Source organism: Ixodes scapularis, unplaced genomic scaffold, assembly GCF_016920785.2.
Source record: "Ixodes scapularis isolate PalLabHiFi unplaced genomic scaffold, ASM1692078v2 PGA_scaffold13__105_contigs__length_92229423, whole genome shotgun sequence".
NCBI lineage: Eukaryota > Metazoa > Arthropoda > Arachnida > Ixodida > Ixodidae > Ixodes > Ixodes scapularis.
The window spans coordinates 61,917,055-61,933,249 of NW_024609839.1; the positions used below are offsets into that span (position 1 = coordinate 61,917,055).

Consider the following 16,195-nt stretch of genomic DNA (forward strand, 5'->3'; position numbering starts at 1 on the left):
CACACCAGAGTAAGGCCCTGGTCCATGCATCATGAACTGCAAGCAGACTTTACAGATCATGGTGCATGTGTCATGGGCTACAAGCAAAGACCATGTAGTTTATCCGATGGCTCCATTTTCACACCAGTTCTACGCCATTGGTGTCACTGAACGGGAGCTGCTACTTTGAATATTACTTCCATGCATTTTGCCTCATCCTGCCCAGAGAAGAAATGCCAGTCGTGCGATCACCAAAACAAAAATATTTAATTGTCGAACGCGTTTATCCGTACACTAAGTTTCAACAAACAAAATGGGGCAGGGACAGAGTACCATAAAATGTGTACAAAGAGCGCGAGGAAAACAATCCAATAAGTTAGTGACATCACACACAAAGAAAACAAGGCAAGACAGAAAGAATCCAGGAGTTCTTCGTGACCAGAAGCCAGAGTCGACACATAAAACAAAGAACAAAACGTCCGAAATCCCAAACGAAACTCATTGGTCAGGAGGTGAAACGAGTCCCCCTCACTGGTCAACCTTCGGTTCGAGTGCAAGTCGACCCGACCATGGCGGCCTCGTACATTAGGCTTCTTCGCCACCCGGCGGATGAAACAGTAACGAAAACAAAGAGCGGCAAACCAATCTTTTACGTGCAAGGCACGCTGGCAGATCGCAGCGCTGCACCAAATAAATAAAGGACAGAGAATGCGGACAATTCCGGCTAGCTTCATGCTCATGTTGCCAATGCCTCTTTGCCGGGGGAAAACATTTGGCAGGCAGCCGATTCGCCGCAGGACAGGAACTCGTATGACTATGCACTTGAACACGCCGAAAGCATATTTGGGGTGGGGAGGGAGAAACTTTGAAGACAACACCTCTTTTTCATGTTTTCGTAGAAAACACTCATGAACATCTCTCAGTGACAACACCAAACCCCAACCAAAAACCAGGTGCCGCTGTCTAACATGCCTGCAGTCACGAAACGGAAAACATTGGATCTTCCTGTGCCCTTCCGGAGTTAACAACAGTGTCCTGGCACGTTGTACGAAAATTGACTTTCGTCGCGTTCCACAACAAGACCGTGACGCTGCATACTTTGTTCAGTTGGTTTCTCTCAAATAGCGCTTGGGCAGGAGCGTTCATTTAGGTATATTTTTTTTTGGTTACAATTTTTTCACTTTATTATTGTTAGAGATTTTCAGCACCAACACGAGTCAACAAAAAAACAGCTATGAAATCCCCACTCCCAACTAGCGTCCCAACCCTCCAAGAAGTCAGCAAATGCCAATCGTTGAATGAAATTAAGGTGTCGACCGCCTGTAGGGATTGTCGAGGGGTTACTTTAGCTTGAGAACGCACAAGAGCAGCTTTGAGATAATGAACCAAAAACCGAAGAGGACATCAAGTAAATCAAAGCGCCAATGTTCTGTGCACATCAACCAAAGTCCCACCGAATCCTCAAGCCTCCAACATGACTCTAACGGGAGCTAGGGAATAACGGTAAGGAAAATTCCCCACAATAGATGCAAACGGCCAGAAACGAGAAACGGTCGGTCGGGTTTGGACGATTCCCGGTCACGGCACCACCACAGCAAGGAGAGTGTTCTGCTTTTTTTTTTTTATCCGTAAAAAAATACTAAGGATGTCTCAACATTAGTCTATAGAAAAAACGCACACTACATACATCATTCGTACAAAAGTGGAACATGTGCAGAAACGTCCTTAAAGTACACAACACACAGGATCCCTTGTTTCTTTGCGAAAGTGAGAACAAAGAGAATGGAAAGAAACCCCCTCACAGATCTAGTGTTCTCTGTAATACAATATTAACAACTTGGGAGATGATGAGCTTACGGACCTCTGGAACAGTCGCTCCTCGCCAAGGGGAAGACATGTCCACACGAAGACCTCGCGTGCACGTTGCAAGGTCGTTGACGGCTTCCCTTTGCGCGTGCTCCGGAGTGAGGTCCGCTAACGGAGGCTATCAATGAGCGCGACAAACGTGTGCCGCATGGATTGTTGGTTTGGTTTGCTAACGTAACCTGGCTGAACAGGCTCCCACAAAAGACGTAAGCCTCGCTCCGCTACATACAGTCGTCCACTCAGCGTCCGCTATAAGGGTTGTCGGCCACTGAGACCCGGCAACCGGGAGCCTAAAGTGAGATTAGGACTGCTCCTGAAGTACATTTGTATAGATGTAAGCAAACCCAAGAGACCTCATTCATCTCCCCTTGATAGCGAGATGAAGGCTAAAGAGCAAGCAGCTTTGAAAAAAGCTCCTTTTTGCGAAGCCGGAACACATTCGAGGGCAAACTCCTCGTGCAGTAGCCTTCACTTCACCACTACTGTAAGGTGAAATAAAGTTTAGAAAACCATGGGCACAGACAAACCTGAAACAGGATTTGTTGCCACATTAGCTGGCACAAGCTGAGGCGTCCTTACCATCGAGCTCCAACACGTTTCTTTGAGAACTGAGATCAAACTTGCGACACTTCCGATAAAACACCGTCGCAGGTAGAAGAGTGTGAGATGAAGTAAAGTTTTCCGGATATTGCATGCGCCGGTTGCCAGAAGGCTTCGTCCAATTTCGGGACGTTTACTGGAAATCTCAGCAGCGCTCGAGAAACCCTTATAGCTGGTAACGATCCAGCATTGCCTGCTCAAAGAAGAAAGCCTCGTGCATGGAGCAACCACACGTAGAAGCACGTATAACACATCCACAGCGAGAAAAACAGAAGAACGGGAGTAGCCAACAACATGTAACATGTCGCCTTGAGCACGTACTGCCAAAACAGAAAAGAGTGTACACGGGAGGAAAAACAAAAACAGGGGGGGGGACAGATAGCACAAACAGGCGAGACGCAACTGACACGGCAAACTTCTCCTCGGAGTGGAGAGTGAGAGAGAGAACGCGATATGCGCATAATAAGACCCAACACGGAGATTGGCTTCCGATAAAAGGCAAGACATTGAAAAAAGAAAACACCATACACTTCAAAACATTGTGGCACCCCGGGAAGAAAAAAAAGACAAAGTGTGCCGGCAGCAAGCTTCAGTTATAGCTGTGTGTACATGGCAATAAAGACCGGCAGCACTGACTAGGCACAACCCCCATTCCAACCCTAAAAGGGGGAGAGGGTGGGGGGGGAAGCGAAAGGAAACCCCAGACAGAAGCCCTCCAACCCAGCGCCACCCCCAGAAGGCAAACAATTGCGTGCCCGCACCATGGCACAACAATCAATTCACCCAGACTCACCCTCCCCCCCCCCCCTTTTCCAGAAAAAATTCTGTGCCCGTGTGAACTACAGGTGGCGCCACCTTGCAGTCCGACAACACTGCCTTCTACAATCCACTGAGGAGACAGTGATTGTTGCTAGTGTTGCCGCAAGGCATGGAGCAACTCACAGCCATAGGGTGCAGTTTCCAGGACCGACCAGCCTTGGAATCGCGGACACTTTTCGGCCGGCGCGACAAAACACGAAAGCCGCCGTCCCCCGTAACAAACGGCCCAAACCGGAGCCCAGACTTGCCGCAGACAAAAGGCCGACATCACACAAGACGCACAGGTAGACGTGGGAGTACGGGTGGAACTTCTGCCGCACTCCGCCTCGGTCGCAACGCGCAACCGTGGTGGGAAATAAAAAGGATGAGCAAGTTCGGCGCTCCCTCGGAAAGAGGCCAGGGCAAGTGTCCTTGCGAGAGCAAGCATGAGAAACGAAGCCCCCATCTGAAATACACTCGCATATCCCCGTTGCTTCAATGATAAATGCACGTCCACACGCCCACCACAAGTTCGGTCACACCCTTTTTTTTGTTGTTGTAGTCACATACACAGTATAAATATAAGCACACCCACACACACAAATGTAGATATTTATATATATATATGTATATGCCGTGAACATGGAGCTAATATATATTAAGAACCAGAAAACTTCATCTGCGTCAGCGGACCTCCCAACGAGAAAGGCTGTTCGATCCTTCCTTCTATTTAAATAATAAACCTTCCAAAAAATGTCAACGTAAAAACGAAAACGCACGGGAACAAAAAGGAAAACTGCAAATGAAGCCGTGTAACCGCAGTAGAGAGATGTATCTTTTGTACTATGAAAAACTTTCAACTTTTTTTTTAATTAATATTCTTCAGTGCCACTCCTACTCCTGGAAAATTGGCATAATTGTAAACTGGAATAGGAGATTAAAACTGTTGTTATTCCTTATAATGAAACGATGACCAACTCGCCGTTAAAGGGTGTAACAAACCACGCACCTTGGTCTACGCTCTGGAGACATAATTGAGTCGACGGCGGCGGGGGAGGGGGGGGTGTGATTGGCAAGGGCAATGGACAGTGCAACGACACAAACAAATCAAACGTGCGACAGAAAAAGTCGCGTGGGATTGAGAATGAAGCAGTTCCAATCTTATCGGTTCTGCTCGACCAGAGTGAGACAAGCGGGAACCTAAAGGAATGGTCCACGACGAATTCACACCTCTGAGCACCGATTTTGGGTGACACACGGAAGGGCAATCGAAAACCCTGGAAGCCCTAAACACGTCGTAGCGTACCCACAACTCATTCCCCGAAAGAGCGACGCAAACGAAGAAAGAAAAAGCCTCGCCCGAGGGCGAAGGCGACGAGTGAAGAGGATGGTGCGAAAATTCGTTACAGAACAACCTTTTTGGAATGTGACGTGTGCCCCGCCAGGCAATCGGTGCAAAGTGACCGTCGCTCCTGTCTCCGAAAAGACGAAGTCCAAAAAGGACCATTTCTGCCGTTATACGTAGGACAAGGAGAAAAGAAGGAATGCGAGCCCAACCCAACCGCGAGCTACAGAGCGTCTGTCAAGTAGAAGAGCCCGCCTGTCTACTGAGCTGCCGTCAGCGAGCCTGCGACCTCAGGAACCCGCAATGCATCCGCAAACCCAGAGCAACGTTGCATACTTTCGGTTTCTAGTCGATCGGGCATTGACTGTCTAGTGCAAACTCTTGGCCGAGCGCTTCGGCCAAGAGTTTGCACTAGACGGTCGAAACGGCTTCGGGCTTCCGCAGAGACAAGGGCACTGCATGCGAGTCTTCAGACTGAACAGTAAACGGAGTCGGAGAGGCAGACTATCCATCGCCAGATCACCTCCGGACTCTAGTTGCATAGTGTGAAAGGAAGCAACGACGACAAGGCTGCAAAAGGAGGAGAATGATAAACGACGCAACTACACGTCCACTTGTTTCCTCTACAGCACGCTGCACAAGTGCAAAAACACCTACTGCTATAGCTCGAGAATGACAACACGCTCCACTGTAAACTTCCTTCACACCCGGCTAAACTTTAGCCAACAAACGGGACAACTCTGGATATGTATTGGGGAGAGGGCAGACGGGAGAAACTCCGGCCTCGGCGGGTCGTTCCCTACACTGCGAGAAAAAGCTTGGGCACGTGCGAAGGCGAACAAACGACACGACACAGAAACACGCACACACTGGGGAGGTGCACAAATATGCACGCGCACACTCGCTACCACACAACCTCTGCGCCGCCGGAAAACAACCGCCGTTCCATTTTCCCTTTTGGAGTCGGCGGCGTCAAACCCGCGAGTAGCTTTGCGTCCTAAAAACCGTCCACCTTCGGCACGGTCGAAAACGCTCCACGGGATGAACAACACGGCACTGCTCGTTTTCGGAGGGAAACCTTTTGTCGGACTGACCCCTTACAAAGGGCAAACCACCCAAATGATACAGGAGGGGAAAATAAATAAAAAGAAACAAAGCCACTCAAAATCAGTCCTCCTGCCAGCTTGCAACTACTCATGCCAGCAGTCATTCGCTTATTGCTGAAACAACGGAAAAAATTGTTTATTCAACAGAACTTCCTTCGAAGATTTGCTTTTGCAGCGACAACTCTCACGAAATAAGTTACACGAGCAAAACAACTAACCACTAAGCTCGTCGCCATGCGCTCAACACTTTTTTTTTCTTTTTCACAGCGGCCAAAAAACACCTTGAGCATTTTTTTCCCCCCTGTAATCCCAGAGGTTGGGGAAAACAAATTGCAGAGATTATCTGAGAAGTTGCGCTTTGCTGATTACAACGCGGTTAGCATGCCGCTGCCTAGGCTGGAAACTGTGCGTGCATAGGAAACAATGGAACGAAAACTCTATATAAAACAAAACTGCGCAGGTGGCTAGGTCTAAAAACACAAGTGACTAAAACAAACAAGGTAAAACAGAGGAGGAAAAAAAACTTTGGGAGACAGACAGCTTGCTTTGCCCAGGCAAAAAAAAACAAAAAAACCAAGAGTTCAAGACAGAAACAACTAAATGAAAACAGAATATATAAATGCAAGGAGAGAGAGAACAGTTTATATATATATATATACTTAAAAACAAACCAAAAAAATGTGCAGAAACGGTACAAGAATAGACAAAAGCTGCCCTGTGTTTCTACTCTTAAAAACAGAGAAATGATGCAAACTAAAAAACTCTTGTTTCGGTTTCTTTTGTTGTTTCACCTCTTTCTCCTTAAACAATGCAACTTAGTCAACAAAAAACATAACTCGCATAAATCTCGGGGACCAGAACAGACCACGAGGAAAACACCGATGATACTTTTTTTTTCTTTTCGTTTCTTCTTTAGGCTCCCCACCACCCAACAAACAACTAAACAAACATAAGGTTGTGCATTCCTCAACCTTCAAAAGTGGAAGGACAAAAAAAAAAAGGAGTCGTACAAGGTTTTAGACTCTGCGTGGGGTAGACAGAAGAGAGCACCTGATGACTAGGAACCAAAAAAAAAAGAACATTACAATAATATTAAAAACAAAAAGGATTGAACCCAGAAGGAACAACACCCTCTCCCAACTCCGTCCCTTTAACATTTAACACCAAACCTCAATCCCTAAAATATGGGTAGGGGCAAGACTTAACAACTTCGTAACACCACTACAAAAGAGAAAAAAAATATGTAGAATACGTAAGGACGAGAGAAAAAAAAAAAAAGGAACAGTTCCTCCCAGACTTTGTGAACAACTTCAGGAAGAAAAGAAAATGGCAGTACTATTGTGAGAGACCCTTGTAGGTCAACACTGTTGACCAACACTAGGTAGCCCTCCCCCCCCCCCCCCCCCCTTGACAGTGTTGGCTAACGCCGTTGTGGGAACGAACCCCCACCCCTCCCCCATGAAAGGCAAATAATAAATATGTGAAAAAACTTACACAAGGAAAGGAGAGCAAGGGGGAAAACTTGGCACAACAAGCTTTCTGCTCTACTGCCCACGTGCTGCGGGTAGTTGCCCCCTTCCAACGGAACTCCAGTTCATACCCAGTTCACTTTCTTGAACGACCGATCGTCGAGAGATCGGCCAGAGATCGGCCACATTTTGTAACTTCCCGATCCCCGTGCAAGATCTTTGGCATGTTCCCTCTCCGCATCGCCTCCTTTTTCTCAGCTCCGTAAACCCCCGCGCATATCATCGCTCCGTTGTGTTGCCGTCGTTGACTAGGAAAGTACACAAAACGCTTGTAACCTCAAACAAAGAGAGCTCTCGGGCAAACAATACTTGACCACCGCCATAAACAAGATTCAACAAGAAAGAGATGCAAAGGATACAGGCGAGGGAATATAAAAAAAAAAAAAGCGGTACAAACGGTGATGATCTAAAACTTAACCGCACCCAAAACTTGGAAAATGAAGTTTGTGTGGGAGGAGGGAGGACAAACGAAGAAAAATAGAAGAAATCCCACCACAGACATAAAAATGAAGTAAAAACTGCCAATTATTATATTATTAACCAGTCCGGCATAAAAAAAAAAAAAAAAAAACGGGGGATAAGTGGTTTCACTTTTCCCCCAGTTGCAGAGCAAGGAGATTCCACAAGCCAAAAAAATACTGAGGCAAGGCCAGAAAAAACAAAAACAAGGTTACAACTCTTACAACTCCACACTACCACCAGCAGTTATGCAACAGGAGCCGTGTGCCATGTATACTATGGTCTTAAATAAAAACAATGCAGCACAGTTTGTAAAACGACTCGCAAATAATTTAAGTAGATCAGATCGCAGGATACAAAAAAAAAAAGTGAGGGGGGCGACGGGGCACTGGAGAGAAAGGCAACGGACGATGCCGTTTCGGCGGCACAATTAAAAACGAAATACCACAAAAGGGGGCGTATGTTTGCAACCTTAAAAACCAAGACCTGTTTTTCAGGAGGAAAAAGAGAAGAAAAAAATTTCCTGTAGCGTTTTGTGGTCTTTCTTTTCTATGTAGGCAATAAAACAAAATGGTTCTACCAAAAAAAAAAATTCTTCCGCAGACAGATGCCAAAACCAGCATCACTTTCCTCTTTTCAGAAGAAAATTAAAAGAAAAAAAAGGAAAGGTCATAAGCCTTCTCTCTCGTAATATGAGCCAAAAGAAAAAAAAAAAAAAAACGACCCCAAACATCGCCAAAAGTTAAAGCCAGGCGGAATTAAAAAAAAACGTAACGAGACGCGTTGGTCGGAAGCAATGAAACAGTTTTCCGAGAACAAAACTAAAAGAAGAGGGTCAGGTAAGGGGGGGGGAGAGGGAGGAGTGACAGCAAACAGAGCAGGTCCGTGGACAATCGCAGCAGACGTCCCGAGAAGCGGACGACGACGGCTCCCCAAAGCCGAAGCCAGAGCCATCAGAGGCAGCCCGCGCCGGTCCCGGAAGTCGCCGGGCCTGCCGCAGCCGAAGACGGCAACTGGACGTAGCGGTACACGTAGAGGCGGTAGTCCTTGGATGCGAGGACCACTGACCCGTCGTCCATGAGTGCGACGTCAAAGCACTGCGCGTGCTTGACCTTGGACTCGAGTGCGTTCACGAGCTGTCCGTCCTGAGTGAACACCGTCACGTTGAAGTTGTTGTGGTTGTCTGCGACAAGAATCTCGCCGCCCTGGTTCATGCACACGCCGATCGGGTAGTTGGTCAGCCCCTCCCCACCAATCTGGCGAAGGAAGTTTCCGTCGTAGCTGAACACCTTGACGCAGTGAGCCCGGTTGTCCGAGATGAAGATCTCCTGCCGGTCGTTTACCACCACCCCGTTGGGAAACTCGAGGTGTTTGGAGCAGCCAAACTTCTGCAGGACGTTTCCGCCCTGGTCGAAGATGATCACTCGCATCACCTTGCACTCGACGACCACCACGCGCCCCTTGGGGTCCACCGCCACGCCGCGCGGGTGCTGGAGGATCACAGCGCCAAACTTGCGCACGAACTGGCCATACTGGTTGTAGATCTGAATCTGGTGCGTGGGGGAGCGCTCTGTGACCACGATGTCTCCCGACTGGCGCACTACGGCCACGCGGTTCGGGTACAGCAGCTGCCCGTCCCGCTTGCCGCACTCGCCGAACTGGAACTTGAAGCGCCCCTCGCGGTCGAAGATCTGGATCCGGTGGTTGTTGGTGTCGGCCACCACGATGTCGTTCTGGGCATTCACCGCGACGCCCGACGGCTCCGTGAACTGGCCCTCCATGACGCCGAACTCGCCGAACTTGCAGTGGTAGATCATCTTCTGGCGCTTGATCTGCGACTTGAGCGGGTACAGGCCCACGCCGCTGCCGGAGAGGTACTTGGAAGAGAGCTCCGCGAGGGCCGTGGTCGTGCTGCCGCCTCCGCTGCTGCCGCCACCAACCGGCAGCACGGACGGCGGTTCCGGCGCCGTTCCGTAATCCGTCCCGTTCTGGAAGATGTCGCCGCCGCCGCCGCTCGACCACTTTTCGTAGGGACTGACGTCCGCGAGACTCGTCGAAAACGGTCCGAGGCTGTTTGCGGAGCTGAAGCGCTTCGACAGAAGGTTCGACTCAAAGGGAGAGGTTGGCGGCGGCGGCGGGTGGTGACCGTTCTGATGGGACGTGGCGATTGTCGTGGCGACGACGCCACTCCGGTCCGACGCGCTGAGGACCACGCCGTTGGGACGCGCGATGGGGGGCTGCCGCGGGACGCCGTGGTTGTCAGAGGCGCCACCCTGCTTTATGTAGCCGAACGTGTTCCGCACGCCGACCTGGATCGCCTGGAAGTTGGAGACAAACTCGAGGTCCATGTTGTGGAGGCCGGACTCCGGCCGGAAGGACAGGAAGCCCTGGAACTTGGCCTCGAGGAGCTGCTTGAACACGAGGGCCTCCGTGCTGGTCGAAAAGCGCGTCAGGCGCTCCACGAACGCGCACACCTGGTGGATGCGCTCTATGGTGTCTTGCACCTGCGGCCACGCATGAAGAAATTCGTTTGTTGTGGACCCCGCTGCAACTGACAGGCCGACGGTTCTAATTTGACGTCTCTGAAGAGTCGCGAGGAAACTGACCATCGGCCTGGCCCGGTGCTATCGCATAGTGCCCGACTTTTTTAAGATGTAGACGTCATCCTAGCCGACATGTGCTTTAATTTTTTTTTAGTTGGAGATGCTGTATCAACAGACTTTTAGCAATAGTTTAGACACTGGAGTTCTTGAGCAAATGGTGCGAATATCAAAGAACACAAATGCAAGGGCTCCAGAACTCACAATGAAAATATTGTTCTCACAGTGGCACTTGGGAAGATTGGCAAAGTTTGATGCAACTGAATGGTCAAGCGTGCTGGTGTCTAAATTACGGAAACTAAAGGGGCACACGAAAGTCTGGGTTTCCTGTATTATCTTTCATGTCCCCTCTTTCGTTTCCGTAATTACCTCAACTAGTATGAAGTCGTTCGAAAGTTTAATCGCCCCACTCTCTCCAAGGACCAAAGCAAGTTTTGAGCAGTCAAAAAGGTCCCACTCAAAACATGCTTTCGTGCTCCCCAACTTAAACCCCACCTGGCACATGAAACAGCTTTTAGACTACATTTCCGCTTTGTTCTTCGATGGCGCCTGGGTCAATTTTTGTGGTCTGCCTTACGACAGTCAGGGAAAACTTTATCTAAAAACCTGCACCTCATAAATATTTTTTTTTTTTTTTTGGGTGCTGCAATTTTCCTTGGCTGTAATCCGCAAGATAAGGATGCATCATAGCATTGCAAAACTTGCACAGAGACGCAAGACCACTTGCAGAACGTACAACGCCGTCCAGCAGTGCAGAAATGAAACGAGTTCTACAAATCCAGCACTTTCACTGTGCTCTCGTAAACACCCGAACCGTTCAAACAATTTCTCTGTTATAATAGCAGTAAAGAATCGCAGACTGGTGTCTCTACAGTGCCTTCAACTCCATTCCCTCAATTTCTGTCGTCGTCGCCTGCCACTATCCTGCCGGCACCACGGCGGCAGGGCCAAGGGCGGGTTTAGAACGAAGGGGGGGGGGCAACCTCCCTGCCTCTTAAGCTCCTCAAGGTTAACCTTTTTTTTTTAATAAAATAATCGATATACTGATAATGCAATTAATGCAAAGGTGCAAGTGAGCTGGAAAAGAATTCTTGTCCAGCTCGCTTGCACCTTTGCATTATCATCATAACCTTAAAAATGCAGGGTGTTCACCCTTGTTGGTGTAGACTGGTGGCAGACTGGAACAAGGGAGAGGTCCCTTGTTTGATACCAGAACCAGGCGAATTCTGTCGGTTGCGCACCAGCCACGTAGTTGTGTTTGGAGATTTGTGTTTGGTCTTTGTTCCCCTTGCTCCCCTTCTCCAGGATTATTTTCAAAATTGATATACACCAGCCAAAAGTCTCGTTTTTGGTGACATAGCAAACATTGGGCCAACAAACTAGATTTGGGCAATGTTTTAGCTGTAACGTCTTATCTCAACAGACTCCCACCCTTCCTCCCTTCCGGCGACCCCGCATTGCGCTCGTTTTCTTCCCTGGCGTTTCCACGGCCGTCTGCCAAGACCGTGGCAACCGATGGCACGCCTTGAAGAATTCAGCAATATATTTTGTTGCCCCTACGGGGCCACCCCAAACACATGGACAAGGTTCCAGACGCGGTAGTACCACACCCTGCTGCCTGCAGTATTTGAGTGGGCTCTCAGTGCTCGTGCTGTGCCCCTTGACGGCGTTTTGATGGAAAGGAGAAGCCTACCAAGGACCGCCTCAACATCACGGTGCAGGCAGGGTACAGAAAATCTGACAACCGACGCAACGCGGGAAAGCGACTGCGCCTCCCAGTGTCTCTCTCTCTCTCTCTCACGTGTCTAGCGGCAGAAGCCACCAACGAAAAGTTTTGCAAGTTTTGCGATGCTCTCTCAAAATTCGTTGCACGGCCTCTTGGGATTCGTGCAAATGGCCCAGTGAAATCAACCATAAAGACGCGTAAAGAAGCATGGATCTGGTGGGGAACACTTGGACCACTGGTGCCCCCTTTGGGGTAGGACACTGAATGGACAGAATACAAATACACCTATTTTTTGCCGAAAAAAAAAAAAAGAGAAAAAAATGTCTTTCAAGTGTTGCAGTTGTGGCTCCTCCAAATATTAATGAGCAATATGGCAAAGTTTGGTAAACTTCCGTGCTGTAATTACCGCGAAAGTAAACCTTTTAGATGCCCTGCCGGTGCTCCCCCCCTCCCAAGGAACGGCGCACTCGCGCAAAGACGCGGAGAAAGCATTATTTTTACCGCTTTTCGGAAGGGTACGGTGCGGCGCCCGCGAAGCCTAGCGTGGCATACATACTCTCTTTGGAAAGGCCGTTCCTCCAACTTTTTGGTGAAATAGTAAACACGGGTCGAGGGTATGTGTGCATGGAGAGAACCCCATTGCAGAAACTTCTTTCGCGGGAAGTATAATGGGAAATTCGATGAAAGTCGTCTTCCTATTGGTCGGAAAACCGAAACTAGAGCCACGATTGGCTTTCAGGCATTACGTGATCTCTTGCAGCGGCCACGCTTCAGTCCATGTCTCATCATCGATCTGCCAGCATCTTGCCATTTCGGTTAAATTTTTCTCACAATTTTTTCACTCTGTACAAGTTCAAAGGGAAGCCTACGTGCACGAAAGTGTCGGTTAAGCTTCTTGGTTCACGAAATCAAGAGGCACTGCAGGTGGTCAACATTCAAAAGCTCCCAACGTGACCCCATCGGCGACGTCGCCCAAACCGTCTTGCCGGACTCCGTCAAAGTCTCCGGAGACCTTTTCTTCTACGCCGCATTTCGAAAATGGTTTGACATCGAAGGAGAGAGAGAGAGATTTTGGGGGATAATGGCGCAAAAGCTACGAGGCCATCTGCGCCAAACTAATTGTAAGGATCATTGTACTAAAGGAAAGGTTTTACAAAAGGATGACCAAAAGGCTAGAGTCGGTGTAAAAGGCCAATACTACTAAGAAATTCTATTACTCGTTCAAAAGAGACTAGAGGATTCTCTCCCACAAGGAGAGCAGGATGAAATGGGATATGATATTGGAAAAAGTCGGGGAAATGAATGCGGCGCTTGGGCTGAAGGCCGGGACACAACCACAAGATATGCAAAACAGTGAGCCTGTCACCACACTGATCACACACAGGTGGATCTTCTCCCGAAAGCAGATACCTATGAGTTATAAATGAGTGTCCAATTCTCAGGCGGCACAACAACGTTTCATGAAATCTGCTCTTGCATGAAGAGCTTTCTCAAGCTCCCAATGCAGGTTTGGTAACATGGAGCTTGTTATCGCACTCCATGTTCCATTCCAATTGCCAAGAATGAAGAATTGAGGACTTCACCAAGGGCTTGTGGAAGGTTCCCGGCAGACCCTGCAAGTTTGCCGGCTTCTTCATTGCCTTGAATGCCAATGTGACTGGGCACCCAACAAAATTTTATATTTTGACCCCTGTGCAAAGCAGAGTTAAGTTTATATTGAATTTGTTGTACAAGCATATTTTTAGTATCTTTAAGAGAGCAAACTGCAAGAATCACACTTTGAGAATCAACAAACAGGACTGCCCTCAGTATTTTCCTATTGATAATATATTCAATCGCTATTGATACAGCATAGAGCTCCGCAGTAAAAATGCTGGCGATACAATCAAGTCGTTGAACCTTGGAGAAGCTTTCAGAGTATACGGCGCAACCGACGAAAGATGAAGTCTATGCGCCATCTGTATAAACATGAAGATAACCATCCTACTTATTTTGCAGTTCTCCAAACTCTTGCTTAATTACAGCATGGGAAATGCCGTGCTTGTTGAACTTTGCGAGAGACCAGTCGGATTCAACTCGCTGTGTTTTCCAAGGTGGAATAATGTTCACTTTCCGAACGAGGCCGACCTGGTCCAGAGAAAGATGCAGCGAGGAGCGAAGATGTTCAATGCGGAAGCTCAACAGTGTTACAATGCTTGATTTATTTTCAGAAAGGCGAAAGAACCTTGACCTTGTGAGTGAAGAGTAAGTCGGATGCTGAGGGTCGGCCAGAATCTTGTAAGCATATGTTAGACTAAGATATGTACGTCGTTTGTTCAGGGACAGCTCATTGGATTCTGCATACAAACTGAGGACGGGGGACGTCCGGAAAGCTCCTGTTGCGAGATGGTGAACCAAGTCCAACATCTTAAGGGCAGAGGGCCGAGCCGATCCATACACTACTGCACCATAGTCAAGACGGGATCGTACAAGGGCATTGTATAACTGCAGGATACATTTTCTATCAGACCCCCGAGACTTGCGAGATAAAACTTTCAGAAGGTTTGTCGACTGAAGGCATTTTTGCTTCAGCACTTTAAGGTGGGAAATAAAATTAAGCTTTCTATCAAATATTACACCAAGAAATTTGTGCTCCTTCCTAACAGGTATAGGAGTTCCATTCAATTCCGGGGATGGATCCAAAGACAGCCCGCGTCGCAGAGAAAAAGGGACACAAACAGTTTTTGAAGCAGAGAACTTGAACCCATTTTCGTCGGCCCTCTTGGACAGTTTGTTTATGGCTAACTGCAACTGGCGCTCACAACTAGAAAGGTTACAAGACGATGATGAAATCTGTATATCATCAGCATAAAGAGAATATGAAATAGAGGGTGGCAGCAGTTGTGCGAGTGAATTCATTGTTAGCAAAAACAAAGTCACACTTAAAACACCCCCTTGAGGGACTCCATTTTCTTGAACAAAGGAATCAGATAGGGCCGAGCCGAGATGAACTTGGAAAGTCCTGTCTGTCAGATATTATTTTATGCTTCGCAGCATACGGCCACGGATATTACAGGCCATACAGGTTTCGGAGAATCCCATACCTCCATGCTGTGACATGTGCCCTTTCCAAGTCGAAAAAAACTGCAACACAGTGCTGCCTGTTTACAAATGCTTCACGTATCACAGTTTCCAGGCGAACTAAGTGGTCAAGGGTAGATCGACCTTGGCGGAATCCACATTGATTTTTATCAAAGACCCTCTGGCTTTCTAACATGTAGACCAGTCGCCTGTTTATAAGCCTTTCATATGTTTTCCAAAGGCAGCTTGTCAGTGTAATTGGGCGGTAGCTTGATGGTTGTGAGGGGTCTTTGTTAGGCTTTAGGAGGGGGATGATGTGTGCATGTTTCCAAGCCTGAGGGAAACATGCCTTTTCCCACAAAAGATTAAAAAACAGAAGATTTTCAAGGGACTCCGGAGAAAGGCGGCGCAGCATTTCATAATGAATTCCGTCGGGACCAGGGGCAGAGAGCTTTGTCACATTAAGAGCGATCTCAATCTCGCATCGCGTAAATGGTTGGTTATAGGATGCTGAATTTTCTCGTGACATGAGAAGCTTTTGTCGTTCGGCACGAGCTTTTAACTGTCCGAAGGTAACACTGTAGTTGGCCGAACTAGATGAATTATAAAAATGTTCCCCGAGCATGTTACCAATATCTTTTAGTGATGAAGAAGAAGCATTAAATGTTGGAATGGCAAAGCACCTGTAATCCCCATTTACTTTCCTGTATCTGTCCCAGGCCTCTTTCGCTGGGACAAGGCTGGTTAAAGGAGAGAGATACTTCATCCACGACTTCCGCTTTGCCTGCTTCCTAGTTCAACGAGCCTTGGCTTTTCGTCGCTTGAACTCAACAAGGTTGCTTGGAGTGGGGTATCTGCGAAATCGGCCCCACGCCCTATTTTGGTCCGCCCGGGTTGTCGCACACTCCTTATTCCACCAAGGTTTACATTTCTTGGGTTTATTACCAGATGTTTGTGGAATGGACTGCTGAGCAGCCTTTAGTATCTGCTCAGTAACATAAAGTGTAGCGTTCTCAGGGGACATAGACGAAAGAAGCGAAGGATCTAAAATGAAGTGAAGATTAAAAAGCGCCCAGTCTGCCTTGTGTAATTTCCACTTAGGGACTCTCTTTAAAAGATTAGGCAAT

The 16,195-nt window shown here is 48.0% G+C and overlaps 1 protein-coding gene across 2 annotated transcripts in view; it reads right to left on the bottom strand.

Annotated features, from left to right (window-relative positions):
- Nucleotides 1-222: 222 nt before the first annotated feature.
- LOC8035610 (brain tumor protein) overlaps nt 223-16,195 on the bottom strand; it is a 75,084-nt gene continuing 59,111 nt past the window's right edge. For both annotated transcript variants that reach the window (XM_029987134.4, XM_029987133.4), the window contains one exon: nt 223-10,186. In XM_029987134.4, the coding sequence (XP_029842994.2) occupies nt 8,636-10,186 (1,551 nt within the window). In that variant the 3' untranslated portion in view covers nt 223-8,635. The remainder of the gene's footprint in view (nt 10,187-16,195) is intronic.